At 44.5% G+C, this 26,935-nt stretch overlaps 2 protein-coding genes across 7 annotated transcripts; one reads left to right on the forward strand and one right to left on the reverse strand.

Annotated features, from left to right (window-relative positions):
* The first annotated feature begins 50 nt into the window (after positions 1 to 50).
* On the forward strand, positions 51 to 5,839 carry MEST (mesoderm specific transcript). 4 transcript variants are annotated; one of them, XM_010708568.4, is made up of 12 exons: positions 51 to 120; positions 1,388 to 1,542; positions 1,652 to 1,731; positions 1,810 to 1,887; positions 2,178 to 2,314; positions 3,220 to 3,278; positions 3,465 to 3,505; positions 3,588 to 3,658; positions 4,074 to 4,175; positions 4,372 to 4,448; positions 4,675 to 4,738; positions 5,078 to 5,839. In XM_010708568.4, the coding sequence occupies exons 1-12, from the start codon at positions 83 to 85 to the stop codon at positions 5,193 to 5,195; spliced, it is 1,020 nt and encodes a 339-aa protein (XP_010706870.1). In that variant the 5' UTR covers positions 51 to 82; the 3' UTR covers positions 5,196 to 5,839. The 4 variants fall into 4 exon arrangements, with proteins under 4 accessions (XP_010706870.1, XP_085065742.1, XP_085065597.1 ...); XM_085209616.1 differs by lacking the exon at positions 5,078 to 5,839 and adding an exon at positions 4,918 to 5,058; XM_085209471.1 differs by lacking the exon at positions 51 to 120 and adding an exon at positions 275 to 320.
* Positions 5,740 to 26,935, reverse strand: COPG2 (coat protein complex I subunit gamma 2). Of its 3 annotated transcripts, XM_003201797.4 has the most exons (24): positions 26,819 to 26,935; positions 24,418 to 24,470; positions 23,719 to 23,799; positions 22,824 to 22,895; positions 20,722 to 20,801; positions 20,308 to 20,383; positions 18,652 to 18,744; positions 17,816 to 17,902; positions 16,807 to 16,964; positions 16,075 to 16,208; positions 15,356 to 15,423; positions 14,477 to 14,665; positions 13,186 to 13,281; positions 12,500 to 12,743; positions 11,974 to 12,049; positions 11,431 to 11,534; positions 10,404 to 10,529; positions 9,499 to 9,561; positions 9,250 to 9,389; positions 8,866 to 9,037; positions 7,977 to 8,074; positions 7,302 to 7,440; positions 6,892 to 6,990; positions 5,740 to 6,247 (listed from the first exon to the last, which is right to left on the reverse strand). In XM_003201797.4, the coding sequence occupies exons 1-24, from the start codon at positions 26,853 to 26,855 to the stop codon at positions 6,117 to 6,119; spliced, it is 2,616 nt and encodes an 871-aa protein (XP_003201845.1). In that variant the 5' UTR covers positions 26,856 to 26,935; the 3' UTR covers positions 5,740 to 6,116. The 3 variants fall into 3 exon arrangements, with proteins under 3 accessions (XP_003201845.1, XP_010706784.1, XP_085064874.1); XM_010708482.3 differs by lacking the exons at positions 24,418 to 24,470; positions 26,819 to 26,935 and adding an exon at positions 22,628 to 22,754 and having other exon boundaries at positions 23,719 to 23,766; XM_085208748.1 differs by lacking the exons at positions 23,719 to 23,799; positions 24,418 to 24,470; positions 26,819 to 26,935 and adding an exon at positions 23,548 to 23,686.

Raw genomic sequence — 26,935 nt, forward strand, 5'->3', positions numbered from 1 at the left:
AGGCAACGGGGAGACGCCGGGCGCGGGGAGGGCGTGGCCAGGCTGAGGGGCATGCGCATGCGCAGGAGGACCCGCCCACGAGATGGAATGGCGGCGCGGGAGCGGCGCACCTGAAGGCGGGTGAGGGAGCGCCCGGCCTGAGGCCACGCCCACCGCCGCCAGGGGCGTGGCCTCCGCCAATCAGGAGAATGGAGCAAGTGGGGGAGGGGGCGTGTCTAGAGAGCTGGGGGCGTGGCCTAACCGGAGCTCCTCGTGAATGGGGCGTGGCTTGCGTGTGGAAGGGGCAGGGCTTAGTGGTGAAGGGGTGGAGCTTAGAGGGGGTGAGGTGTGCGGGGACGTGGGGAGGGTTATGGGGACGTAGAGGGGGGTCATGGGGGCTGCGGGGAGCCTATGGGGACACAGGGAGGGTCATGTGGTTACAGAGTGGGTTATGGAGCCATGGGGAGGATTATGAGTTGGGTGTTGTGGAGATATGGGAAGGGTTATGGGGACACGGGGTGTTGTAGGGATGTAGGTACGTTTTCAGAGCATAGGGAATGGTTATGGGGGCATGGGCATGGGGAAGGTTATGGGGATGTGAGGTTATGGGGATATTGGGAGGGTTATGGGGAGGGAACAGGTGTTTATGGGAGTGAGGTTATAAGGCCTGGGAGGCTATGGGGACATAGAGGAGTTATGAGAACAAGGAGGTGGTTATAGGGATGAGGGATGGTTTATGGGAATGGAAAGGGTTATGGGGACGTAGGGAGGGTTATGGGCTTTATTGGGATTGGGGGTGGGTTATGGAATTGGGTTACGGAGAGGGTTATGGGATATGGTTATGGGGACTTGGGGAATGGAGATGGGGGAGTGTTATGGGGAATGGGAATGAGGACATGGGCGAAGGTTATGGGGACGTTGGGGGAGGTTATGGGGATGTGAAGTTATGGAGACATTGGGGGAGGTTATGGGGATGTGAGGTTATGGGGACTTTGGGGGAGGTTATGGGGATGTGAGGTTATGGAGCTTTGGGGGTGGTTATGGGGATGGGAGGTTATGGGGACATTGGGGGTGGTTATGGGGATGTGAGGTTATGGGGACTTTGGGGGAGGTTATGGGGATGTGAGGTTATGGGGACTTTGGGGGAGGTTATGGGGATGTGAGGTTATGGAGCTTTGGGGGTGGTTATGGGGATGGGAGGTTATGGGGACATTGGGGGTGGTTATGGGGATGTGAGGTTATGGGGACTTTGGGGGAGGTTATGGGGATGTGAGGTTATGGGAACATTGGGGGAGGTTATGGGGATGTGAGGTTATGGTGACATGAGATTATAGGGATGGGGGGATATGGGGTGGACAGACATTTATGGGAATGAAGTTATAGGGACAAGCTATCCCACCTCCTACAGGATGAAGGAGTGGTGGGTGCAGGTGGGGCTGCTCAGCGTCCCACTCCTGGCTGTGTACCTACACATCCCACCTCCACGGCTCTCCCCAGCGCTGCTCTCCTGGAAGGCCTCTGGAGCTTTCTTCACCTACAAACACCAAAGCATCTTTTACAGAGGTGAGGACACCCCATGGCCACCAGGAAATTGGGTTGTAGGCGATATTTGGGCTAAAATCCTTTTGTTTTGGTGGTGCCACATCTTGAGGTCCCTCCATTCCCTCCATAGATTCCACTGGTGCTGTGGGCAGCTCCGACGTTGTCGTCCTCCTGCATGGCTTCCCAACCTCCAGCTACGACTGGAGCAAGGTGAGAACATGGGGACACCCTGCTGGGATTCCTCCATCCTGGCAAAACTATTTTCCTACATTTTTTTCTCCCTTGCAGATATGGGAAGGACTGACCCAGCGCTTCCACCGGGTGATTGCTCTGGATTTTGTAGGGTTCGGGTTCAGTGACAAGCCTGTACGTAGCCTGGAAAGAGGATCTACTGGGGGTTTGGGAATTGATGTTCATTTGGGCTTCGTATCCCAATTTCTTCCCCCGTTCTGAAAAAAGAATGAGACATTCTAATAGCAGAAGGGATAAATAAGGTTCATAGTGGAGATGGGTTCAGTCAATGCACCTCCCTTCCTTGGGTGTGAGGTCCTTTAGGGCACATAGAGAATGGTTACGGGGACATCTCCATCAGGGTCTTTATTTTGGAGTGTTTATGGGTTCATACACTCTCACAGTGATTCTGCTTTCCTTGGCAGAGGCCCCACCACTACTCCATCTTTGAGCAAGCCAGCATCGTTGAGCGGCTGGTCCGTCACCTCGGCCTCCACCACCAGAGGATAAACCTCCTGTCCCACGATTATGGGGATACGGTTGCACAGGAGCTGCTCCACAGGTTGCTGTCTGGCTGCTCCATGTTCATAGAATCAAATGGTTGTTTTGGAAGGGACCTTAGAGGCTGTAGAATCATGGGAGGTTGGGTTAGAAGGGATGTTAGAGATCATAGAATCATGGGATGTTGGGCTGGAAGGGACCTTTGAGATCATAGAATTGTGGGATGTTGGGTTGGAAAGGACATTAGAGATCGTAGAATCGTGGAATGTTGGGTTGGAAGGGATGTTAGAGATCATAGAATCATAGGATGTTGGGTTGGAAGGGATGTTAGAGATCGTAGAATCGTGGGATGTTGGGCTGGAAGGGACCTTTGAGATCATAGAATTGTGGGATGTTGGGTTGGAAAGGACATTAGAGATCGTAGAATCGTGGAATGTTGGGTTGGAAGGGATGTTAGAGATCGTAGAATTGTGGGATGTTGGGTTGGAAGGGATGTTAGAGATCGTAGAATTGTGGGATGTTGGGTTGGAAAGGACATTAGAGATCGTAGAATCGTGGAATGTTGGGTTGGAAGGGATGTTAGAGATCGTAGAATTGTGGGATGTTGGGTTGGAAGGGATGTTAGAGATCGTAGAATTGTGGGATGTTGGGTTGGAAGGGATGTTAGAGATCGTAGAATTGTGGGATGTTGGGTTGGAAGGGATGTTAGAGATCGTAGAATTGTGGGATGTTGGGTTGGAAAGGATATTAGAGATCGTAGAATTGTGGGATGTTGGGTTGGAAGGGATGTTAGAGATCATAGAATTGTGAGATGTTGGGTTGGAAGGGATGTTAGAGATCATAGAATTGTGGGATGTTGGGTTGGAAGGGATGTTAGAGATCGTAGAATCGTGGGATGTTGGGTTTTCTTAGAGATGCCCCCGCAGCTTGCAGAGGATGTTCCACCATCACCCCTTCTGTTCCTAGGTATGAGCACAATAAAACTGGCAGCATCCTGATCAACAGCCTCTGCTTGTCCAATGGAGGTAAGCTTTGCCCAGCACATTTGGATGTGTGGTAGGGTCGGATTTTAGAGGTCTTTTGGCTCAGGTTTTCACCAAGATTGCTAAAAAGAAATGCTAAGATTTAGCCAAGATTGCTAAAATTTCTGCTAAGAAATGCAGAAGAAAACAATTACAGCATTACAACTCTGTTCTCTCTGATCCTTCCAGGAATTTTCCCTGAAACTTACTACCCCAGATTCATACAGAAGGTGAGCCTGTGGGAAAAGCACACCAGAATCACCCATCTGTGCCCTACAGAGTGGTGCCACCTACTTTTTCTTTCTGCCCCAGGTTCTCAAGGATGGGGGCTTGCTGTCCCCCATCATCACGAGGCTGATGAACTTCTTCTTCTTCTCCAGAGGGTGAGTTGGGTTCTGTGATGGTGGATTCCATCCATAGGTGGGGGATGTGGAGAAGGGTGAGTGCAGGGATTTACATATTGGGTATTTGGTAAAGACATATAAATCCCAGGCACTGGCCCAGCAAAGGCTCTTGAATTTGAATAATCAAACCAAGGTTGGAAAAGTGGTTTATCTCTCCTACGAGGATGGAATTGCATGAGTTAGAAGTGATAAAACCTCTGAACCACACTTTACATAGGATATAGGATCAGATTCGTATTTTCACCAGATGTTGCACATTTCTTTGATTTCCAACAAGCCTTCGGGCCGAATGTGAAGCGTGTTTGGGGGATGAGCTGTAGGGTTTGCTGGCACCCACGTGTTTCACAGCATAATGTGGGAGCACTGACCTTTTTGTGCCCTGGATTCTTTTCAGGCTTGGAGCTGTCTTTGGGCCATACACACAGCCCTCACAGGCAGAGTACTGGGACATGTGGACGGCGGTGAGGACCAACGATGGCAATCTCGTTGTGGACAGGTAGGCTGCTGGGATTGCTGCAGGAACTCTTTGAGTTTGACACTTTTGAAGGTTGCCTGTGCTCAGCCAGGCATCCGGATGTAGGATCCTCAGTCTCCAGATGCTCCTGTTGGGCTTTGGGATCACTGCTTACCTCAGAAAAGATGCGGGGTGTGATCTGAACACATCAGCTGTGTAACAATGGGCTTCTCTTCAGTATTTTGCAGTACATAAACCAGAGGAAGAAGCACAGAGACCGCTGGGTTGGGGCTTTGATGTCCACCTCTGTCCCACGTAAGTAGGAACTTTTTTTTTTTCCCCCCATTTGGAGTGAGGCTCCCATCCCTGGAGGCACTGGAGCGTGGTGCTGGCTCCTTCCATTCATCAAGGAGCTTCTTGCAATGCTGATGAGGATAACAAGGCTCAAGTTGGATCTGTGCAGGTTCAGTTGGATCACCTCCTTGGCTTGGTTAAGGATGTCCATGGATACAGAAGCTCAATTTGTGCTTCTTTCTTGCAGTGCATTTAATCTACGGGCCCCTGGACCCAGTGAATCCACACCCAGAGTTTCTCCAGCTTTACAAGTAAGACACAGAGCAGCAGTACGCAGCTGGGATTTCGTTTTATGGGGGGTTTTGTCTCAGTTCCCTTTCCATAGGTTGGTTTTCCTTTTCACCTCCAATCTATACAATCAGGCAGGACAGTAGTTTGGAAATTGTTTGGAAATTGTGATGATAAATCTTAACTGTCTGATTAATTCCAGAAAATAGAACATGGGTCAGCTGCAGCTCTTGGAGGGTTATTGGTGCCAAAATCCAAGTTATGGAGAGAATTCCAACTGTGAAAGAAATCATTCACCAGCTGGTGGCTTTCTGTGCCTGCTGCAATTCCTGTGCTTAAGTCTTGCTCCATTCTTCCAACAGAAAAGTGCTTCCCATGTCCACAGTGTCGGTGCTGGATGACCACATCAGCCACTACCCCCAGCTTGAGGATCCAACAGGCTTCCTGAATGCATATTTGAACTTCATCAACTCCTTCTGAGCTGCTGCAGCTCTGTTCTCTCTGTTTACAGCTAAGAGACCTTGAGTTTTATCTCCAGATACAAGACTTTGGATCTGTAAACCCCCAAAGTATAGACAGTGATGCTACGCTGTATTTGCAACTGTCAAGGGGCATCTAAGCACTGTAATTTTGGCTTTGGTAACTTCTTTTTACATGGAAGTCAGCACAAGGTCCCTCCTTCCCCCTCTATTTCCAGGACTTTTCACAGCTTGAAGCCCAGGAGAAAGCTGCAGTGGTGTTTGGTATAATCTGATGAGGTTCAGAGAATTGATATTCCACAGTACAAAAGGAATATGCCATTCATAGGTGAAGTTTAATCTCTATATACATTGGGTTTTTTGGTCTCTATTTTACATAAAATTATTTAAAAAACTGTACATTTATGGGCTAGCAGAGTCTGCAGGTTTTGTTGTTTTTTAACTACTTAAATTTAACAGCACCCCTTTAGGAATAAGGGGTTTCTGCTAAGTAAACAGCCCCAATGGGCTCATTTTTTGAACTGAAGGCTTGGAAGCAGACAGAATTAGAAGAAGAATTTTCTATTTTATTGACAGTCATTCATAGGAATTCTACCATTTGGACCAGTGTTTATTTTCTGTTAATAAAAATCAGTTTTGACGAAATTCCAGTTCCATTTTTCTTACCACCTACATCTTTTATTTTCCCTGCTCTACCGCCAGTGGCCAGAGACAATAAGTTAGAGAGGAATGAGTGAGTGATGGTGAGGGAAAGGACAAGGGAAAGGCTCAGTACCAGCCAGCCACTACTGTAACATCATACAAAATATTTACCAAATTGAGGAGTAAAAACAACATGCAGAAGGACAGACAGACAGCTTGATCTGGTATACGCCCAGATGGTGTTTGCAAAGTTTCCACTGCAGCTGAAGCATTGTAACACTCAGCCTACAGAAGCCAGGATGACATCTACAGGCATTTCTTCCTTGCTTCTGACTGTCACCTGCATGGTCACACCGTCTCCCAGCGCAAGCCTGGACCTTACCAGCACATCACAACCACCTCTGTATACACCTGAAGACCAAAAACAACAAGAAGACAGATTGAGCTTGTGGCCATTTGCACTGAGACTGGAGATTAGACTGAAACTTTAAATTCCTTCAACTCTTGAGACCAAGACTGAAGGTAATAACAGACATCCAGACTCAGCATGAGTTGCTGGGGGGCCAGGCAGATTTACATGGACAAAAACCAGGAAGGGAATAGCTAAAGCTCACTTCCAGTTTGCAAAGGCAATACATTGCAATTCTGCCATGAAGGCACAATCCACTGGCTCAACTTCCAGGGGCTGCCCAGAAGCATAAGCCTGAATCACAGTCACCAAATAAATGTGACACAACAGGCCATTTAGTGGCAGGAACTTGAAAACAAAAGGTAGAAATCTACCTTTGGCAAGGAATTTAGTTAAGTGTTTCTGGAAGTTCTTATTCTAAGGATTCACTGCTGTTCCCACGTGCAGAATACCTTCATGCTGAGACACAAGGCCTAGCCTGAGTACACCCACAGTGGCAGGCTGCAAAATGAGCACCAGCTGCATGCAACTCACAGCTCTCCACAGAGAGGAACGACGAGAGCAGAATCTCCTAGCCTATTTCCCATCATTTAGTAAAAAATCTGACTGCGTGAGAAACATGGATACAAACAGTGTGAATACGTACCAGCTAAGTAGAGCGTGTGAGAATTTTTGTTCTCTGGCACTTTATCTGATCGCTCACAGGGCTGCATGCCCAAGAACTTGATGATGTTGTTGACAGCTTCTGCATTCAGAAATTGAAAAAGTTATCTCCAGTTCAGTGCCAAGCTTTCTGTGAACTAACTTGTGATGTCCCTTCTGCTGTCTATTAAGCCTAGAAAGGCACCCTTCCCTTCAAGCAGCCTCTGTCTGAGAACTGCCAAGCTTCCAATCATGACAGTCTCAACACTGCAACACGAAGCTTTGTTGCTGGGACATGATATGTCTTTTGAAGGCAGCAAATCCTCCTCCTCCCACACTAACTACCTTCTTAGAGTGGAAGATTTACCAGGATTAGTACATGGGTCAGTAATAAATGAGGACAAATCATCTTACCGTCAAGGGTTTTAATTGAACCCAGTGCAAAGGTTTCTTCTTTCTCAAAGTCATCTCCCACTTCTTCCCATGCAGCTGCAAAGTTGGGTTTCAAAACCTTCTGAATATGGTCAGACACCGTCACCTCCAAATCTTCCAACTGACAGGAAAAAAGCAAGGGAGATTTTCAGCTGCCACTTACAAGAAGGATCCAGCTCTTAGAAAGAAAAACAAAGGCAGAGCAGCACTTTGATGAGACAACTCTGGCATGACTGGCTTCAATTTCAGAAGAAATGCATAATAATACACTAAAAAAAGCAGAGAAGAAAAAAATCAGTATTTATGGTGGCCATCTGTAAAGTTTGGAAGAAAAATAAATAGAAAAGAAACAGTGGCACCAAAGGAGAGCAGAAAATAGGCCAGTTGCTTTTTGAGTCAGAGCTATTGCTTCCTTCACACCTGCTACCCCACAAATCCTATTTTCATAGGGCACTAAAGCCAAGCTAATTTTTGGCAGAAGTATGGTTTTGGGTAAGGATCTAAGCAGTCATGAGCTATAAGATTTTGGAAATAGTGTTTCAGGTACACCCTCTGTGTTCTCTTCTACTGGCTTTAGATCTGAAAGAAAACTATCAGTCCAATGGCCACATACTCAGAATTAATGACAAGAAGACATAGAAACAGTCCAGAACTCACCACGTACTCATCATCATAGCCATCTTCATCTGGGACTCCTGTGTTTGGGTCACAGTCCCGGACAGTAAACTTCATTGTACAACTGAAAGTACAAGCAACTGGGGAGGAAAGGAAAAGTCCATACAGCTTAGTGGTGCAGTTTCTTGTGTTTGAGCCCTTGCTTCCCAAAAAGGAGTTTGGAGGAAAATACATTAGCTTTTCCCCAAAAGATACAGACATGGCAGTGGCCAAAACACTTTCCATCTTAAAAAATTTCCCTTAGACTCCAAGATGAAGATCAAAGGAAGATCTCAGAGGGGGAGCATGCCACAGTGTGACAAGCACTTGAAGAGTGCTGAATTGTCCTGATGGCTGATGTAGACTGGGCCACAAACAAAGGGTTCCTGACAAGTGGATTATGATCCAAAAAACACAGTTTAGGAATTCAGACTAGTTCTGATCTTCTCTGGTTTAAAGTGCTAACCAAGACATCCAGCTCACTGATAAGCTGAGTCATGTTAAATCGACTTCAAATCCAACTGAACTTATTTGAAGTGTGAACATATTAGGAAAAAGAAATAAAAGTGTAATCTACCCACTGATTTCACTCCATTAGCATTTTTGTTTTGTTGATTCTATTCCCAAACACTACCCTAGCATCCATGCTTTCATTGACTCAAGGTAATAAATTCAGTTTCCCATACCATCTGCATTCTGTTCCTCATTACCATCTCATTTTTAATCATCCAATATGAATGATTAGTTAAAAAAAAAAAATCATGTGTGCTATTTTGCACAAACATAGATCCTATGTAAAAACCAGCACGCATGGCAGATGAGAAAAGCAGCACTGGAACTTCAGTATGGACTCAAATCCCACAGTCTGAACATTTCAACAGCTGATTGGTACCTGCAGTGGGGTCAGCCTGGGGCATCTGGACGAGGGTGTAACACATGCCTGGCTGGTTGTAAGCCAGGCTGGGTGCTGGGATGCAGCAGATCACATCATAAGCATCCGATGGCTCCATCTGCACAGTGACTCTTTCTAACAGCTGATCATTTAACGTGTTTGTGCAATCAAACTGCAGAAGTATAAAATGAAAAAATCTCAAGTGCAGAAGCAGCATTTCTAATCAGCAGTTTCCCCCAAATTAGCTAAAATGCTCTGGCAGCAGTGCTTATTTTCCCTTAGAATCATAGAACGGCTTGGGTTGAAAGGGACCCCAAAGACCATCAAGTTCCAACCCCCCCTGCCACAGGTAGGGACACCAACCTCCAGTTGTGGTACCCTTACCTGGAAAACAATGTGATTCGTGAACACATGTTTGATACAACGAACAAAGTATTCTGTTTCTGCCTCTGTGAGCTGCACTGGTTCTGAAGACTTGAATAACGGCCCCAAGCCCTTGAACTCTGGAATGGCTGCCAGTTGCTCTGCAGAGAGAGGAAAAGGAAACAGACACTCAGTGATAGGCTTGTTCATCCCTCCCACCTGACCTGTAGCAATCCTCCCACTACTTCAAGCATTGATCTTCTCACATACCTTGGAATATATCCTGACGTGAAGGAGCAACTTTTTCAGGTTTGCTGGTCACTAGAGAAATCTCTGTGACAAGAAAAGACATTGTGCTGTCAGCTCCACTGTGCAGTTCTAAATGCCTTTGTATCTCTACTAAAAACTCATTAGCCTGTAGCATTTCACACCTTCTGCTCGTTATCACTGCCACTTCGTTACACACGCATTTAAAAGTCTCTTCTGCTGAGCAATATTGGATTGCATGGGAAGGAAAGATTTGATGAAGAAAGTGCACTGTAATCTAAAATAGCCAGCAAAAAAAGCTCACTACACTGACTGCATGACTGCTCCAGTTTCAGGACGCAGCACAACCACAGCTGTGATATATGAGCACAGCAATACTCAAGATAAGCTGTCATTTCTCAGAAGTAATTAACTTCTTTACTCTGCTCATATGAGAACATTCAAGCTGGGAATTTGAAATCCCATATCTAAAAGATAAGAAAAATAGAAAGGGAAAAAAAAAAAATCCCACATTTTCTAGAAAGGTCAAGATGCAAGATCAAAGGAGGAAGCCAGTGAAGTGATTTGGTTCTTCTAGAATGTATTTTTTTCAAACGTTTATGAGGTGACAAGTTCTGATGATGTACAAATTTCCCTCTGATAAAATCAGCAGAATTGATAACACCATCTTGCTAACCCTTTTTTTTTGGGGGGTGGGGAGAGGTGGGGGAGAAGAGGTGGTTTTCTTTTATCTGTGAAACCCAGACAGGCTTGATCGGGCACAAACTGTGTGATGCATTCAGCTGAGTCACAGTCTTGACCTCACCCTACTAGGACAGCAACCAGTTTACAGACACCAAGTATCATTATGGCAACCTGAATGCTTACAACCTTGCCTAGAACCTGATTACAGAAGGCCTGAGCATTACCTGCTTTCTGTTCAAAGATAGGTGCAGTGGCCAGTGGAACTGTTTTCATATCAAAAGGTTTGTCAGAAGGCTCCAGTGTATATTGGTGCAGGGCTTTCTCCATTCCAGGAACAGAGACAGTCAGCCCTGTGACGCAGAACAGCAGACAGAAGATTTGACAGGTGGAACTGTTAAAAACCTACAGGCACTATGATACAGGGTTGACAAATGAACACAGCCAGTTTTGTATTGTCCACCACACTAGAAGCAACAAGGCATCAGAGTCTGAAAAAACTTACCAGTGTTTCAGGCACACCCTTCCTGAGATCAAGTCCAATTATTCAAAAAGTTCTTCTCTGTAGCCTGTCTGTTGGATCAGACTGCAGAGAAAAACTCCTGGAGTATGGAATCTAGAGTTCACAGCTAGATAGACTTGGACTTTGGCTAACAAACAGCTGGTAAAAAGAAACTTCCATTTCTTAATAAACACACACACACTTGCATACATGCACACACATGAAGTACATCAAGATCCTATGCAGAATAAAAAAGCTGGTCTGAAGATGATAGAGAAACTTGCCTCTTGATCACTTGAGAGAAGTTCATATTGCAATAGTCTTAAATCTTAAACACTTTGTTTGCATGACCTTCTAGTCACAGGACCATAAAACATTTTTATAACCAACTGTCACAGCAAGATGCGTCAACCTCTTTTTTTTTTTTTCTTTTCCATGGAGAAGACAGAACAAAAGTTAAGAAACTTGGTCCAAGCAGAGAGGAGGCAATGATGAAAACATCCATCCAACATTCCAGCTGTTTATGTAGACAGCCTTTCCCATATTATGCTAAATATGCCATTCTCAGCTGTCATAAATATTGCCCAGCAAAGTGATAGTGCTAGAAGTGATTATGCTCCTTCTGGTTATTCTGACCCAAGTTACACAAGATGCTTTATAGTCAACCTCTTCTTACAGCAACAAAACCCACCCATAATGTGAAATAACAGCTCAGACTTCAAAGGGTGCATAGAATCCTCCCTATCACTCACCATTAAAAATATAGGCAGCATTCAGGGCTATCTGCCTCTGCTGAAGAACATTCAAATAGAACGTTGCTCTGTCCCGAACTTCATCATCACTGTCCATCATACACCTGTTGTGGGAACAGGAGGGCAGCAGTCAGCTCTCTCAGGAAGGTAAAGGTCATAGATGAAGGCAAGAGATGCAAATTTGTGAAAATGGAACAGCTGAGATCACTACTCAGCCACACACACAAGTTACTCCTCCTGAGTAGCATGGAAACCTACTTTCTTGCTACAGATGAATGCAGAAGTATGCACACTTACTGAAGCTCTGCAGGCTTATTGCCCTCTAAGGAATGTTCTCATATCAGATTGTCAGATGAGTTGATGACTAATCTCATCTTGCACTGACACCTTCAGCAGTCCTGTACTCCTTCCAGACATAAATAGACATCCTCTGTTCAGCAGAGCCTCCATGTGTTCTGGTTTGGTCTAACTTGCTTCTTCATGGAAACAGACTGCCCAGTGTCACCAGCTCTCAGCACACACGCAGCAGTCATACCCACTCACCTCTGCAAAAGCACCAAGATGCTTGGAAGAAGATTCTCATTCTGGGCACCAAACTTTGCTAATGCACTTACAGCAGCTAGAAGAGAAAAAAGAGAGGTGTCAGAGGTGCTAAAGCTATCTGAAAATGTTTTCACAGCCAGATTCAGTGCTGTGTGCACTGTTCTCCTGCAGTTACAATTACTAAAGTTGTCACTTTCATACCATGAACCTTTTAGTGATTTGTAAAGGCTAAACTATACCCGTATTTTTAGAAAGAAATAGTTAAATGTTAGGGATTACAGACCAAGGTCACCTTAACAGCCCTGCAGCCCTTTTTCCAAGAGAATTCTCCACCAGATAACCTCATTCCAGGTAGCATAAAGTCATTTTCACAAGCAATGCATAGAAGTTAATTCTTAATACCTTTGGAATTAAGAACTAACTTCTATGCATTGCTTAGAATGCACACCTCCCACACCCATTTTCAGCCCTGAGATTTCAAACAGAACTGAGACATGAATCCATCGAGCTTTTGAGGAGAACTTACCAGCCCTCACAGCCTCATTCTCCAGCACCACCCTGTTGAATATAAAACGGATGTACTTGGATGGGGATGGAGTCCTGGGCCCCTCTTTTCCCAGCAGGTGCAGGATCTTTGTGGCAAGGACAGTGTGCTCACAGTCTTCAATGAACTCACAGAGGTGAGCCAAACCAGATTCCTTACTCTCAGGATTCTCCTCAATGATGCTAATTATACAGTCCACAATGGCTCGCTTGTATTCAAAGCCTCCCTGGGAAGAGAAAAACAAGAACACTCACCAGGTAGGCAGAGCTCAGACCACAGTGCTGCACAGCTCCCCTCAAGCTTTGATTACTTCTTCCCATTAAGGAAAAATAACACATTTATACCAACAGAAGAGAGTAGGCAGGCTGGATATTCTAATAGGGTCTTCCCAGTTCTGATGGGTCAATATAGGCACAGCATCTTAGAATTTCTTCAGATTTTTTTTTTTTTTTTTAATGTACCAGATCCACTCTTAATTCATCTAATTAAATCTTATCCCCTTAAATCTAATTCATAAGCATCTTTCAGGTTTGACCCGCAAAATAAACAGGGTTTTGGTGATCACTCAGGCCCTGTCATTGCTATGCACCCATTGATGTAAAACAAGAGACCATTCCCACCACCAGAGCTACCTGCCAAGAACTAAACCAAGGAAGTTTCAAACATACATCATCCCTGAGCATGCTGGACAGGAAGGCCATCATGACGCTGTGTTTCCGAGGGTATTTCTGGCACAAAGCACTGATAGCCTGCACTACCACTACCTGCAAAACAAGAGACGTATATTAGTCACACATTTATCTTTCTGTGAAGGCACAGGCTTCTCATGATCTCAAACTGTCATCTTGACAGATTACATTCTTGTACAAGAAGGATGAAATCTGGTGATGGACTCTCAGCAGGAATGCATTAACAACTCCACGTCAACATGCTGCAAGAATTGGCTCTGCTAGTGAGGCTGCATCCTGGAATGAATTCAAAGACCCATTCCTCCCTCTCCCCTCCAATGACCCTAATCTGATTCTAACTTGACAGGTCATATTTTGTCCCTAGAGCTCTTTGCAGTTTCAAACTTACTGCTTTTAATGAGCAAACGAAGTAAGTTTTGATAAGACCTCTGCACGCTGATATCAGCTTTCCATAGTCACATTATATTCCTCAAGGCAGCTCTGCAGTGTGAGAGGGACACGTACAAGATGAACAACCCCTAGCCAAGTTCTTAGCTGATTTTACAGTGACTTTACAGTATCAGACTGAAGCAATATAGACTCAAGTAGAAAAGTTAAAATCCCTCTCCAAATTGGCAACCAGAAGACAGTAGAGAATTTTATAGAAAACTGCACAGGAGATGGTTATCTACCAAATGATGTTTCACCTTTTTTGGAGTGGTGAGAGGAAATGAAAGAGTGTATTTCATAGAATCATGGAATCACAGAATGGCCTGAGTTGAAAGGACCTCAAAAATTATCTAGCTTCAACTCCCCTGCTGTGTGCAGGGTCGCCAACCACCAGCCCAGGCTGCCCAGAGCCACATCCAGCCTGGCCTTGAATGCCTCCAGGGATGGGGCATCCACAACCTCCTTGGACAACCTGTTCCAGTTGCTCACCACCCTCTGAGTCAAAAACTTCCTCCTAATACCCAACCTAAACCTCCCCTGTCTCAGTTTAAGACCATTCCCCTTTGTCCTGTCACTATCCACCCTTGACAACAGCTGTTCCCCTTCTGTTTAAGTGCTCCTTTCAAGTACTGGAAGGCCACAATGAGGTCTCCCCACAGCTTTCTCTTCTACTTTGACAGCTGGAAAACAGACAAGTACACCTTCTGAATATAAAGCTACCTTCACTCTATCAGACTTATTACTAAATCACTGGAGGGTTAACAAATGGGAAAAGCTTAATAAAAACAAGAATGGGAGAAAAACCTGCAGCTGGAAAGAGCAGAGGCCTCCAATGCCACACCTTAAACTCATCTGAGATTTCTGACACGAAGGAAGAGATCTGTTTCATGAGTCTGTCCACACTGCTCTCACTCCCTGTCTTCAGCAGGGTGGTGATGGCGAGGGTAGCGATGCTGCGGTTGGAGTCGGTGATGAGGTTTTCCAGGTCCAGGTTGCAGGCAGTGACTGCAGATGGATGCTTCATGGCTACCTGCAAAGAAAACCAAAGCTGTAAGGGTGTGGTGGAATCCTGCAATTCAAAGCTTCACTGGGCATCCGTTCACAAAGCATCTGGTTTTTCTTCAATCACAAGCGCAAGGATTGCAATTCAACCTGTGTCATATGACTGTTGGTAGGATGTAATCAGAGCTCAGCTTTTTCACATTTTGAAAGGAACTCCTCTAACTGTACATCACATCTCACGGGTTTTACAGCCACACAGAATCATAGAATCACTCAGGTTGAAAAAGACCTTAAAGATCATCGAATCCAACCACGGCCTAACCATGCTACCCTAACTCTAAAACATGGCTTGACCCAATGTCTACTACTGCTGTAGCTTTGAAATCAGAATGTCATTTCCTCCACACATTCTATTTATACCTTTTACAGAATTAAATATTCAAGGCTCTGCTTCTTATATAGTTGAGAGCTCACACGTTATCCAGCTACAGCCTTGTGGTCCAGAAATGAGCAAATACAGCTTGAGTGCAGAAAAGATTTCTGTCACACCAGAATAGTTGGCATGGAAAAGCCAATCCTCCAACAAGGAGTATTTCTGAATACAGCAATCACATGAATAGTTGCTCTGTTTTAGGCAATACACCATCAGGCACCAAAATCTGGCTTTCTCTGATGCTCAGAGAACTTGTGCTTGTTTAGAAGATCTTGAAGCACTCACTTTATTAAGGGTCCGTACAGCTGCATATCTCAAGACAGGTTTGGGAGAACTACAGAAAAGCTGGAGCACTGAAAATAAAGAATCAAGAGAAGTAACTCATGACAAAATGCTACAGAGGAGAGATGTCAAATAAAACCTGGCTCTAGGCACCTTATGAGAGCACTCATGCCCACAACAGATGTGGAAAAGGAAGCTGCCTTGTACCACCCCTCTGATATTGAGAGGTGCAAACAATACAGTCAGAAGTCACCACTGCAGAAAATTAAATATAATCTCTTTCTAAAAATGGGAGAGGGAAGTCTCACGTATTCCCATCCAACTGCAGATGGCATGCTGAACATTCATGCAGTTCTATTTGTAATTTATCACTAGTTTCAAAAGCAGATTAAAAATGGCCTTCAGTTTTACACCTTACAACAACAACAAGTTGTTTGTCTAGTAGTAAGTGCCACATCTGTGCTATCAAGTCCTCTACCTTTTCCCTCCCACCTTCTCTTTCTGTAGATAGCACCTCTGCTGCCCCCTCTCTACAGCTCTGAATGAAATGGGGAAGAAGGAATCAAATCACTTTCCATTCAGAAGGCCCTGAACTTGAGGACAGTCAGAGCATTTACATTTTGACTCCAGTGCTTCAGTTAAGCTGTACTTGTCTCTCCAATGGTGTTTTTCCACCCTTTCCATCAGCTAAGAAAGGGGGTAAAAAGGACTCTTGAACCAACCCGAAACAGCAGGTGCCAGCTCCCTTGCTGTGCAGTTTGGCAAATGGATGATTGCAGAAGCAGCTTCATAAATAACCATTTCGTGCTTATTCCGCAGACAGCTCTCAATGAAGTCAAACAGTGGACTTTCATGCCTACAAACAGAAGAAATTTCACACTGTGATGCTGAACTACATAAAAATCCCAACACGGTGCTGCTGAGAACATGACAGAAAGCACAGTGAGCACGTGGTTCTCTTGTTTCTTGCACTGTTGCATTGCTCAACTCATACTTGAACAACAAAATTCCAATTCCCTACCATTCCATTCATCTTTAGCTCATCTACAAGCCACAACTCCTGTGTTCTACAAATGTGTTTGTTAATTATGTATTACACATCGCTAATAAAAATGTTCACCAGTCAAAGAATTGCATCAGGAGATGAATTTCTCATAGATCTCTGCTAGTATGAGATCAGATTAGGATAGATCCTCCTGTGGCTGTAATACAGGTAGATATTGTGTTTGAACTGCATTTAAGTAGAAAAGCACAAAAGTCTCCTCCCCTCCTGAGATGGCTCAGCAGTTTTAATCCCACTGCCAAGTGAATTCTGTTGGTATGGTGTCTGAAAAACCCAAACCTCATCACACAACTACCACACAAACCTCTACTCATCAGCTCTGCCTACTTCCACCTACCCCTTACCTCAAGGCACAATTAATTTTGTAATTCACATGCTGCTTCTTTCTTACCCCTCTTCAGATTCCTTCAAGAGTTTGCTTGCAATTCGGATCAGCATGCAGTATGCAAACTGGGATTTCAAGCCAGACTTTGTGAATTTATTCAGCATCTTGGAAACTGCGAGACGGTCATTTTTTCTAAGGTGGTAGAGCAGCCCCAAGGCATGATACTAAAAAACCAAAACCAGGCACAAGAACACATGAAGACATTAAATACACACTGCAGTTGGAAAAAGGCAGATTGTTAGCCCTCTTCTGTGTCTTACAATTGCAGTTTCCTAGCATTAGTTCCTTCTAATCTCAAATGATCTGAGTTTCCTGACGAGCAGCAAAGATCTGCAGTATTTCTTTTTCCTGTCTTTCCACTGAGAAAGGCTAAAAAGAGTTCTTCAGTTACTTTCTTCCCTTTTCTCCCCATTAAATGTCAGAATTCTTCAGCTTGCTTAACTGTGATGCACACTAAAGCTTACTTTTATAGAGCATGCTTAATATCCAAGATATCCCAAGCCCTTCAAATCACAGCTGACTAGAAAATCCTTGACACATTTAAAGTCCAAACCATAAAAAGTATAAACTGTAAAGTACAAAAGTCCAAACTGAAGTACAAAGGAACTCTTGCAGTTGCTTGCCAAGGTTTTTTTTGACATATGACTAATTTACATGAAGCTTAACCAGGCTGCTAATCGAGCACCAACAAAGCTGGTTTTGTAGATTTGTTGCTCATTCTGTCTCATAACACTGAACATATGGAATGAACAGTGGCATTCCAGCTACCAGAAGACTTGTGAGGAAAGGATTGCAATAAAGCACCATCTCTTAATTAATAAACATGCAGTGGGATTGTGGGAAAACTTGTGATTTTTGAAGCTGTGGAATCATTTCCTTCAAGTCAAAATTACATTTAAAAATAATAATAATAATAATAATAATAATAATAATAATAATAATAATAAAAAGTAATTGGTATTAATGTTTTTCCAAAGGTTGTTTGAAGAACTTACAGAATAGCACTGAAACATACCTGTACCATGATGTTGTCACTAGAAGCTGCTTCCTGAGCTTCGTTGATCCATCGTTTGACTACATCATAACTGATCTTCATCATATGCTGGAAGAAGCCACAAACTGAGACTGCAAACAAGCTAATATCAGAAGCACTGTGAAGTACATGGTTGCTTTGATCCACCAGTGAGGCCAGCCTCTTTACTCAATGCACTTATAAACCACTGTTTCTCTTGCACCTCAGTCTCAGACTTTCACTTGTACTTCTCCCCTTTAATACAAACATTAAACAAACAAGATACTTCCCAGCCTTTGCTCTTAAACAGTGGAGAGGAAATACACATTGAAAGTCTTCAGCCGTCCCTTCTACTGTGTACCAACAAAAATAATCTTGTATGGCAGTCTTATCAGGGCAGCAATTCCACTGATTTCTTATTTGCATAGCACAGAGCAAGCTGCTTTTACTTTCTGTTGCAGAACTCAAGTGCTCCTTCAGAACCACCAGCGCCCATTCTTTCCCAGCACAGAACAGGTTGTTCTTATTTACTCACCAAGCTGTTAAGCATTTTCATGGCCATCAGTGTACTTCACTTTTGAAAACCAAGACAAGCCTCTCACTGATTAAATTAATGTTCCATACTAGCTACATGTAAAGATGACTGAACAATTTGCACTTCAGCTGTTATAAACAATGTACTTGAAAAGAGAGAGAATATTAAAGAAGGAGATGGAGAAGAAAGACTATTTGAGACCAAAGAAATTCCACTGCTACACAAACAGCAGACTAGTCCTTCTAGAAACACAGATTCTCTTCCTAAAATGCACAGATTTACAATGATCTGCTGCTTTACTTACTAAGGAAGACACCAGTGCAGAACTAGACACGCTGGGGACTTTGTCCACAATGGCTTGCTTCATGTACCTCTCAATGGCTTGTAACATTGTACCCTGTGAAAAAAAGACAGGGAGAAAAGTATTGATACTCAAACTCTAGAGGCACAACACAAAGGCAGTTTCAAGATAAAAACATATGCAGAACATATCCAAAAAAATGGATATAATGCACTTAATCTGATTCTAAAAACACTTCTGCAGGTGCCCACTCCTGAAGGTTCAGTGACACAATCTAAGTCCACAGCAAAGTAATCTTAGAGCAAAAACCATATCTCCAAAGTTCCTGCCTTTTAACTGCATGGTTTTAGTGCTATAGCTCCACAGAATTACCACATCAGTAACACAGAATCATAGAATGGCCCGGGTTGAAAAGGACCAAAATGATCATCGAGTTTTTATGAAGGGATTGAGTGTACCCTCAGTAAGTCTGCAGATGACACCAAGTTGGGAGGTAGCATCGATCTGCCTGAGGGTAGGAAGGCCCTTCAGAGGGATGTAGATAAGCTGGATCGCTGGGCTGAGGTGAATGAGATGAGGTCCTGCACTTTGGCCATAGTAACCCCATGCAGTGCTATAGGCTTGGAGAGAGTGGCAGGATGACTGTGAAGAGGAAAGGGACCTGGGGGTGGTGGTTGATGCTTGGCTGAACATCTTGGCCCAGGTGTCGAAGAGAGCCAACGGCATCCTGGCCTGCATTAGAAATAGCGTGGCCAGCAGGAGCAGGGAGGTAATCATCCCCCTGTACTCAGCACTGGTGAGGCCAGCCCTTGAGTACTGTGTTCAGTTTTGGGCCCCTCACTACAAGAAAGATGTTGAGGCCCTGGAACGCGTCCAGAAAAGGGCAACGAAAATGGTGAGGGGTCTGGAGCACAAGTCTTACGAGGAGCGGCTGAGGGAGCTGGGATTGTTTAGTCTGCAGAAGAGGAGGCTTAGGGGAGACCTCACTGCACTCCACAACTTCCTGAAGGGAGGCTGTGATGAGGGGGAGTTTGGCCTCTTCTCCCAGGCAACAAACAGGTGAGAAATGGCCACGAGTTGTACCAGAGGAGGTTTAGATTAGACATGAGGAAAAACTTTTTCCCCCAGAGAGTGGTCGGGCACTGGAATGGCCTGCCCAGGGAGGTGGTGGAGTCGCCGTCCCTGGCAGTGTTCAGGAGGAATTTGGATGAGGAGCTATGAGATCTGGTTTAGTGCTTGTGGTAGCAATGGTGATGAGAGGATGGTTGGACTAGATGATCTTGCAGGTCCTTTCCAACCTTGTGATTCTATGATTCTATGATTCAATCCCCCTGCTGTGTGCAGGGTCACCATCCACCAGACCAGGCTGCCCAGAGCCACATCCAGCCTGGCCTTGAATGCCTCCAGGGATGGGGCATCCACAACCTCCTTGGGCAACCTGTTCCAGTGCCTCACCACCCTCTGAGTCAAAAACTTCCTCCTAATACCCAACCTAAACCTCCCCTGTCTCAGTTTAAGACCATTCTCTCTTGTCCAGTAGATGGCTTCAGAGCAGTGGCAGCTCCACTTCTATTCTAAGAATGCACCCTGCTACAGAGCAGACTTGATTTTAAATACACTTGTCATCTCTGAAACAAAAGTGCTGTGATTTGTACTTACATCAGTGATCCTGCAGAGAGCTCTGATGGCTGGGCCTCGATATAAGTCTTCTTTCCCTGTCATGTCTTTGGTCAAGCTGAAATAACCAAAGACAGTCTGTTAATGCTTCCTGAGCATCTCAATGCCTCAGTTTGTTTGTGACACTCAGCTCCTCTCATTTAATTATTGTTCATGCAGTTACCACATAACTGCAAGGATCCAGAATGGCTTGAAACGACATCTTAAGGTTTAGCTATTTGAAAATTAGTAACATTATAAAACAAACTGTACATTAAATTGCTTTGCCATGGATCTGGCTTATTTAGTTCCTTCGCTCAGCAGGATTAAAGAAAAGCCCAGCAGCTAAAACAAACATGTTTCAATGCAGCTACTTGTTTCAGAGCTCTGATACTGTGTTTCCTGAAGTTGTACTACCTGCTTGTGACAATGATGACATCCTCAGAAATATTGGCCATCTCTTTGATAGTAAGGTAGCACATTCTTCTAAGGGTTTGCTGTGAAAACACATTGCAGAAAACCATTAAACTCAAAGGCAGTAATGAATGAACACTTCCTAGAAGTTTTAGAAGTAAACAAGACACAGAACTCTTCCCCCTGCGTCTATACAAAATATGAAAGTAAAACCATGTTTGGTAACCAGACAGCAGCCTTCCTGCTTTCAGACAGATCAGGAAACAAATAAGAGAGTTAAGAGAGGTGTCACTGAATCATAGAATGGCCTGGGTTGAAAAGGACCACAATAATCAACCAGTTTCAATCCCCCTGCTGTATACAGGGTCACCAACCACCAGACCAGGCTGCCCAGAGCCACATCCAGCCTGGCCTTGAATGCCTCCAGGGATGGGGCATCCACAACCTCCTTGGGCAACCTGTTCCAGTGCCTCACCACTCTCTGAGTGGAAAAACTTCCTCCTAATATTTAGCTTAAATCTCCCCTGTCTTAGTTTAAAACCATTTCCCCTTGTCCTATCACTATCCACCCTCGTAAACAGCCGTTCCCCTCCTGTTCATATGCTCCCTTCAAACATTGGAAGGCCACAATGAGGTCTCCCCACAGCCTTCTCTTCTCCAAGCTAAACAAACCCAGTTCCTTCAACCTTTCCTTACAGGAAAAGTGCTCCAGCCCTCTGATCTTTCTAGTGGCCCTCCTTTGAACCCACTCCAAGAGCTCCACATCCTTCCTGTACTGGAGGCCCCAGGACTGGATGCAGTACTGCAGATGGGACCTCACAAGAGCTGAGTAGAGTGTGACAATCACCTCTCTCTGCCTGCTGGTCACTCCTTTTTTAATGCAGCCCAGAACACAGTTGGACTTCCGGGCTGCAAGCACACACTGCTGGCTCATGTCCAGCTTCTCGTCCACCAAGCCCTCCAAGTCCTTCCCTTCAGGGTTGCTCTCAAGGAGATCTTCCCCACATTTGTATAAATACCTGGGATAATAGATGATAAACTGAACACAAGCCAGCTGTGTGTTCTTATAGCCCAGAAAGCCAACAGTATCCTGGACTGCATCAGAGAAGAGGTGGCCAGCAGGGCAAGGGAGATGATTCTCTCTCTCTACTTTGCCCCTGAGAGCCCCATATGGAGCATTGCATCTGGGGTTTCCAACATAGGAAAGGTGTTAAGCTTATGGAGAGGGTCCAGAGGAGGGCTGGAGCACCTCTCCTATAAAGACAGTCTCAAGCACCCAGGCTTGTTCAATCTCTAGAAGAGCAAACTGCAGGAAGATCTAGTAATGGCCTTCTAGTATTTAAAGGGAAAATACAAACAGAAAGAAAAGCAACTTTTCAGAGAGAGAGACAGTGATAGGACAAGGGGAATGGTTTTAAACTGAAGGAGGAAAGATTTAGATTAAATGTCAGGGGGAGGTTTTTCACTGAGAAGGTGGAGTGGTGCTGGAACAGGCTGCCCAGAGAGGCTGTGGGTGCTCTGTTCCTGGAAGTGTTGAAGAAAAGGTTGGATGGAGGGCCCTGGGCAATCTGATCTAGCACTCGATCTAGGACGTGGCAACCCTGCCTGTGGCAGATGAGTTGAAACTTAATGATCCCTGTGGTCTCTTCCAACCCAGACCATTCTATGATTCTACTGCAAACTGATTCACAAATAGAGCAGGCCAGCCATTCAAGTAAATAGAAATATCTGATTCACAAACAAGTTTTTAATTTTATTCAGAGAACTAAGCAGATGCAGATTATTTGCAAGCACAATAACCATTCATAGAATTCTACTAATTTGTATACTAAGCATTCAGTGATTGTTCATATTTTTTACAAGAGGAATTCAGCTCAGGAAAAAAAATAAATAAACCACCAAAACCAACCTGCAGAATAACTGTATGTTATTATTCAGTCATTTGTTTCCAAATGGTGAATTGCCTCCAGCAAGTGGTTTGCTCACTGAACTTGTTCACTGAAGTGCTTGCCTCGCCCTCTTCCCAAAGCCTGGAACTGTTTTGTAATTACTGTGAATCCAGCCAAAACCAAGGAGACAGAAATCATTAAACACTGGGTACTTACATCATTAGACTGAAACAGTCTGGTCATTGCAAAAAAGGCTTCTGTAGCTTCAGTGGTTCCAAAATGTTCACCCTGAAAATAGCACATAAGATGAGAGAGGAAAGAACTGTAATTATCCACTAGCCTCCACTTGTAAACCTCTATTTAGAATACCCACTCACACAGCAAGAATCCTCTCTTCTAAGACTTTTTCTTCTTGTGAACAACGGTCCTACCCTTGCCTTGTGTTTCCCAGGGAACACAAATCAAGATCACCACAGTTACACACTTGGTCTCAATCAAAGTGCCATCCACAATGATGGAACAGTTTGTCAAGTAGCCTCTGTTCCCTCTGCTGACATCACTGTGTCAGCAATTGCTTTGGTTTTGTTAAGAAGGATGTACTTAGAGATGACTTGTGCCAATCAGGACTGAACAGCACAAAGCCATCCCAGCTGATGGTAACTATGTTAGAAACTGCCTGACTCGGGTGCATGCAGGAATCCTGATTCCACAGTAACCTATAGGAAATCTTCCTTCCTTACCATGCTTCCAATTTCTTCACAAACAAAAAGAACCTTTCACACCCTCACCCTCTGCCTTATGTTCTTATTTCACCTCTACTTCAGTCAGGAGAATATATATGACTTAATTACACGATGCTTCAGTGAACATGGGCAATAAGAGCTCTCATTTGGCACTCAGAAAAAGACTAAAGAGCTTTAGGGACATAGACATATCTCACCTTAGTGGGAAAGTCAGAAAGAAACATAATGCTACATCACGAGTTCCCTGTTTCTGGTGTAGTTGTGCTGAATTTGACTGGAGGAGGTACAAAACCTCTTCCAAAATGAAAGTAGTCAGAAATTCATCTCTTGAACGTGCAATCTGGGTGATAAAACACAATTACAGTTACCTGGTTCAGCAAGTAAAGGATCTTGGTAAGTATGTGCAGGCATCTTCGTGGATTTATAGGAGTCTCATTAAAGATACGTGCCTGCAAACTCAGCACAAATACTTATTACAACATAACCCAACAATAATAATTTCTCCTTCACCAGAAAAAGCAGTTTGTTCTCAACCTTATAACTTTCATTCTAACATGCATCCCAATGAACATCTCTTAGCATTCAGTTCAAGCTGGACAGGCAGCAATCTGAACTAGACAGTGATTCAGTTTACTGTTTGGTACTAGCAAAATAGTTTAAAATAAAAGTATGATCTGTAATATTTCAACTCAGCTTCTTTCATAGCATCTGCTGCCCGATGATTCAGCACAGAACAGAAAAAACTGAGGCTCCTTTTTGTAGGTTTTGTAGTTTGCCACCCCCAAAATTCTTTGTTTATTTAACCACACTTTCACCTTACCACTTGCTGGTACACAAAGGTGCAGGAAGACTTTTAATACACTGTGCTGAATGAGGACAGCAGACAGGCCAGTTCTTCAGAAAGATCAAACTGCCATGCATAAAACCATCAGTGAGTAACACTGTATGCACTTTCATACCCACCCACTGTGATTTTATATTAGTTATCCACATTTAATTGTTCACATTTCCTGCTAGCTGCACTGTAACTCCTCCTCAAGCTGCTAATGCTTCAAAACCATTCATACCTCTTGAAGCACAGCACTCTTCTCCAAATTCTGGAAAGGATTGGAGCCACTACCTGAGTAACAAGAGAGACCTCGTGGTTAAGAAAATACATTCATCAAAACAGAGAACATAATTAAGTTGTATATGTAAGGGGTGACAATCTTTCAACACAGCTGGAAAATGAGCAAGAAAATTATTTACTGGTGAAGTTGCCTTAATACTCCTTCTATATACCAAAAAAAAAAAAAAAAGAAAAGCCAAACAAACCAAAATCTGCAAGAGAACTTCAAAAACATTTCAGAAGGGGAAACATGATGTTAATTTTGCTCACATATATTTATTTCTAAAAGAGGAAAGAGAGGATGGAAGATTCATCTGGCTCTTTCTACCCTGGGTCTTTCTAGAGCTCTAATCCATCTCTTGGCCTGTTACAGAGGAACATTTTAGCTCCTTTGCCTTTGGAACCAGCTACATCAATCACTATACATCTAATATATTATATTAGATATATAAGCTACATATTCAGTATCTAATAAACTGAGTTTGAGTCTGTTAGAGAAAGCCTTTGGTTTCAGAGAAGATAAGAAGGGTAAAATACTGTCTTCTCTAAGATTTCTGAAGTGTGCTAAACATTTAACTTCTTTGAGATGACATTTCTCTGCTGGCAGCATAGAGAGACACCTTCTAATTCACACTGCTGGTGAAAATACCTCTCAGAATCTGATACGGACACATAAATCCCTCCAAACCCTACTTCTGAGCCCTCTCCTCCAACAATAATGTTTCATTTTCCATTCACTCATTCTTCAGTTCTCACACTGCAAGCAGAATGAAAGAAAACTCAATCCAACCAGTCCCATCTTGGGAATCACAGAAGGGCTTGGGTTGGAAGGGACCTCAAAGATCATCTAGTTCCAAATCTCTGCCACAGGCAGGGTTGCCAGCCAATAAATCAGACACCAAATCAAGTTGTCCATGTCCAACCTGGCCTTGAACACCTTCAGGGATGGGGCACCTATAGCTTTTCTGGGCAACCTGTGCAAGCACCTCATCACTCTCAGTGAAAAATTTCCCTGACATCCAAACTAAATCGTAGAATCATAGAATAGAATCTCCACGGTTGGAAAAGATCCATAGTATCACCCAGTCCAACCATCCACCCATCACCAATAGTTCTCACTAAACCATGTCCCTCAACACAACTTCCAAACTCGGTGACTCCACCACCTCCCTGGGCAGCCCATTCCAGTGTCTTTCAGAGAAGTAGCATTTCCTAATATCCAGCCTGAATCTCCTGTTGCTGCTTGAAGCCATTCCCTCTGGTCCTATCACTGTTACACAAGAGAAGAGGCTGACCCTCAGCTCACTACATTCTCCCTACAGGTAGTTATAGAGAGCAGTAAGGTCTCCCCTGAGCCTCCTCTTCTCCAGGCTGAGCAATCCCAGCTCCTTCAGCTGCTTCTCATAAGGCCTGTGCTCCAGACCCCTCACCAGCTTTGTTGCCCTTCTTTGAACCTGCTCCAGGGCCTCAATGTCTTTCTTGCAGGTGCACCCTCACCAGTACTGAGTACGGGGGAACAATCACTTCCCTGTTCTTGCTGGCAAAATCCCCTTTTAAGTTTAAAAACTGTTTTCCTTTGTCCTATCGCTATCCACATAAATAAAAAGTTGATTTCTCTCCTGCCTATGAACTTCCTTTAAGCACCAGAAGGCCACAAGGAGATTTCCCTAGAGCATTCTCTTTTCTAAGCTGAAAAATCCCAGCTGCCTCAGCCTGTCTCTGTAGGAGAGGAGCTCCAGCCCTCTGAGCATCTTCATGGCCATCCACTGGACCTACTCTAAAAGGTCCACATCCTTCTTATGCTTAGGCCCAGACATAGACACAGGACTCCAGGTGGGATCTCACGAGGTCAGAGCAGAGGGGGACAGTCCCCTCCCTGCCCTGCTGTCTCCCTCTCCACTGACACAGCCCAGGATACTTTTAGCCTCCCGGGCTTCCAGTGCAAGATCTTAACAGTGCACAGATTCAATACAGTGACCACGTGCAACTTGAACTGGGGGGTTACAAGACCTCAATAGAGAATGGGTTCGGTGCAACCTAAACTTAATTTCCAGACGACTTCGCGGAGTGAAAACATTCAGGCTACAGCCCCATTCACCACACTTGCACTCAGCGTGGGCACTCCCAATGCTGCCCAAACCACAGAGTCTCCGTGTGAGGAAGGCCGGTGACCCAACACCGCTCCTTAAGAGCGATGAAGCCGAGCCCCGTTCCTCAGAGGCCGTTACCCGCTCTCCTCACCACCGTTACAGGCCACACACGCCCTGCCCTCCTAATATTCGCTCCATTCAGGGAAACACCACCCAGCCCTGATCCCGCTGCCTCCTCCTCCTTCCCCCTCCCTGCCGTCAGCAACGGACCGGACTCCTCGTCCTTTTTGTCAAACTTCTTGATCATGTCGCCAGCACTCGCCCTCCACCCTTCGAGCTGCGGTTCCTACCGGAAGGCGCAGCGGCTCCCTCCGGAAGATCCGCCTC

This window comes from Meleagris gallopavo, chromosome 1 (assembly GCF_905368555.1).
Source record: "Meleagris gallopavo chromosome 1, MGAL_WU_HG_1.1, whole genome shotgun sequence".
Taxonomy (NCBI): Eukaryota; Metazoa; Chordata; class Aves; order Galliformes; family Phasianidae; genus Meleagris; species Meleagris gallopavo.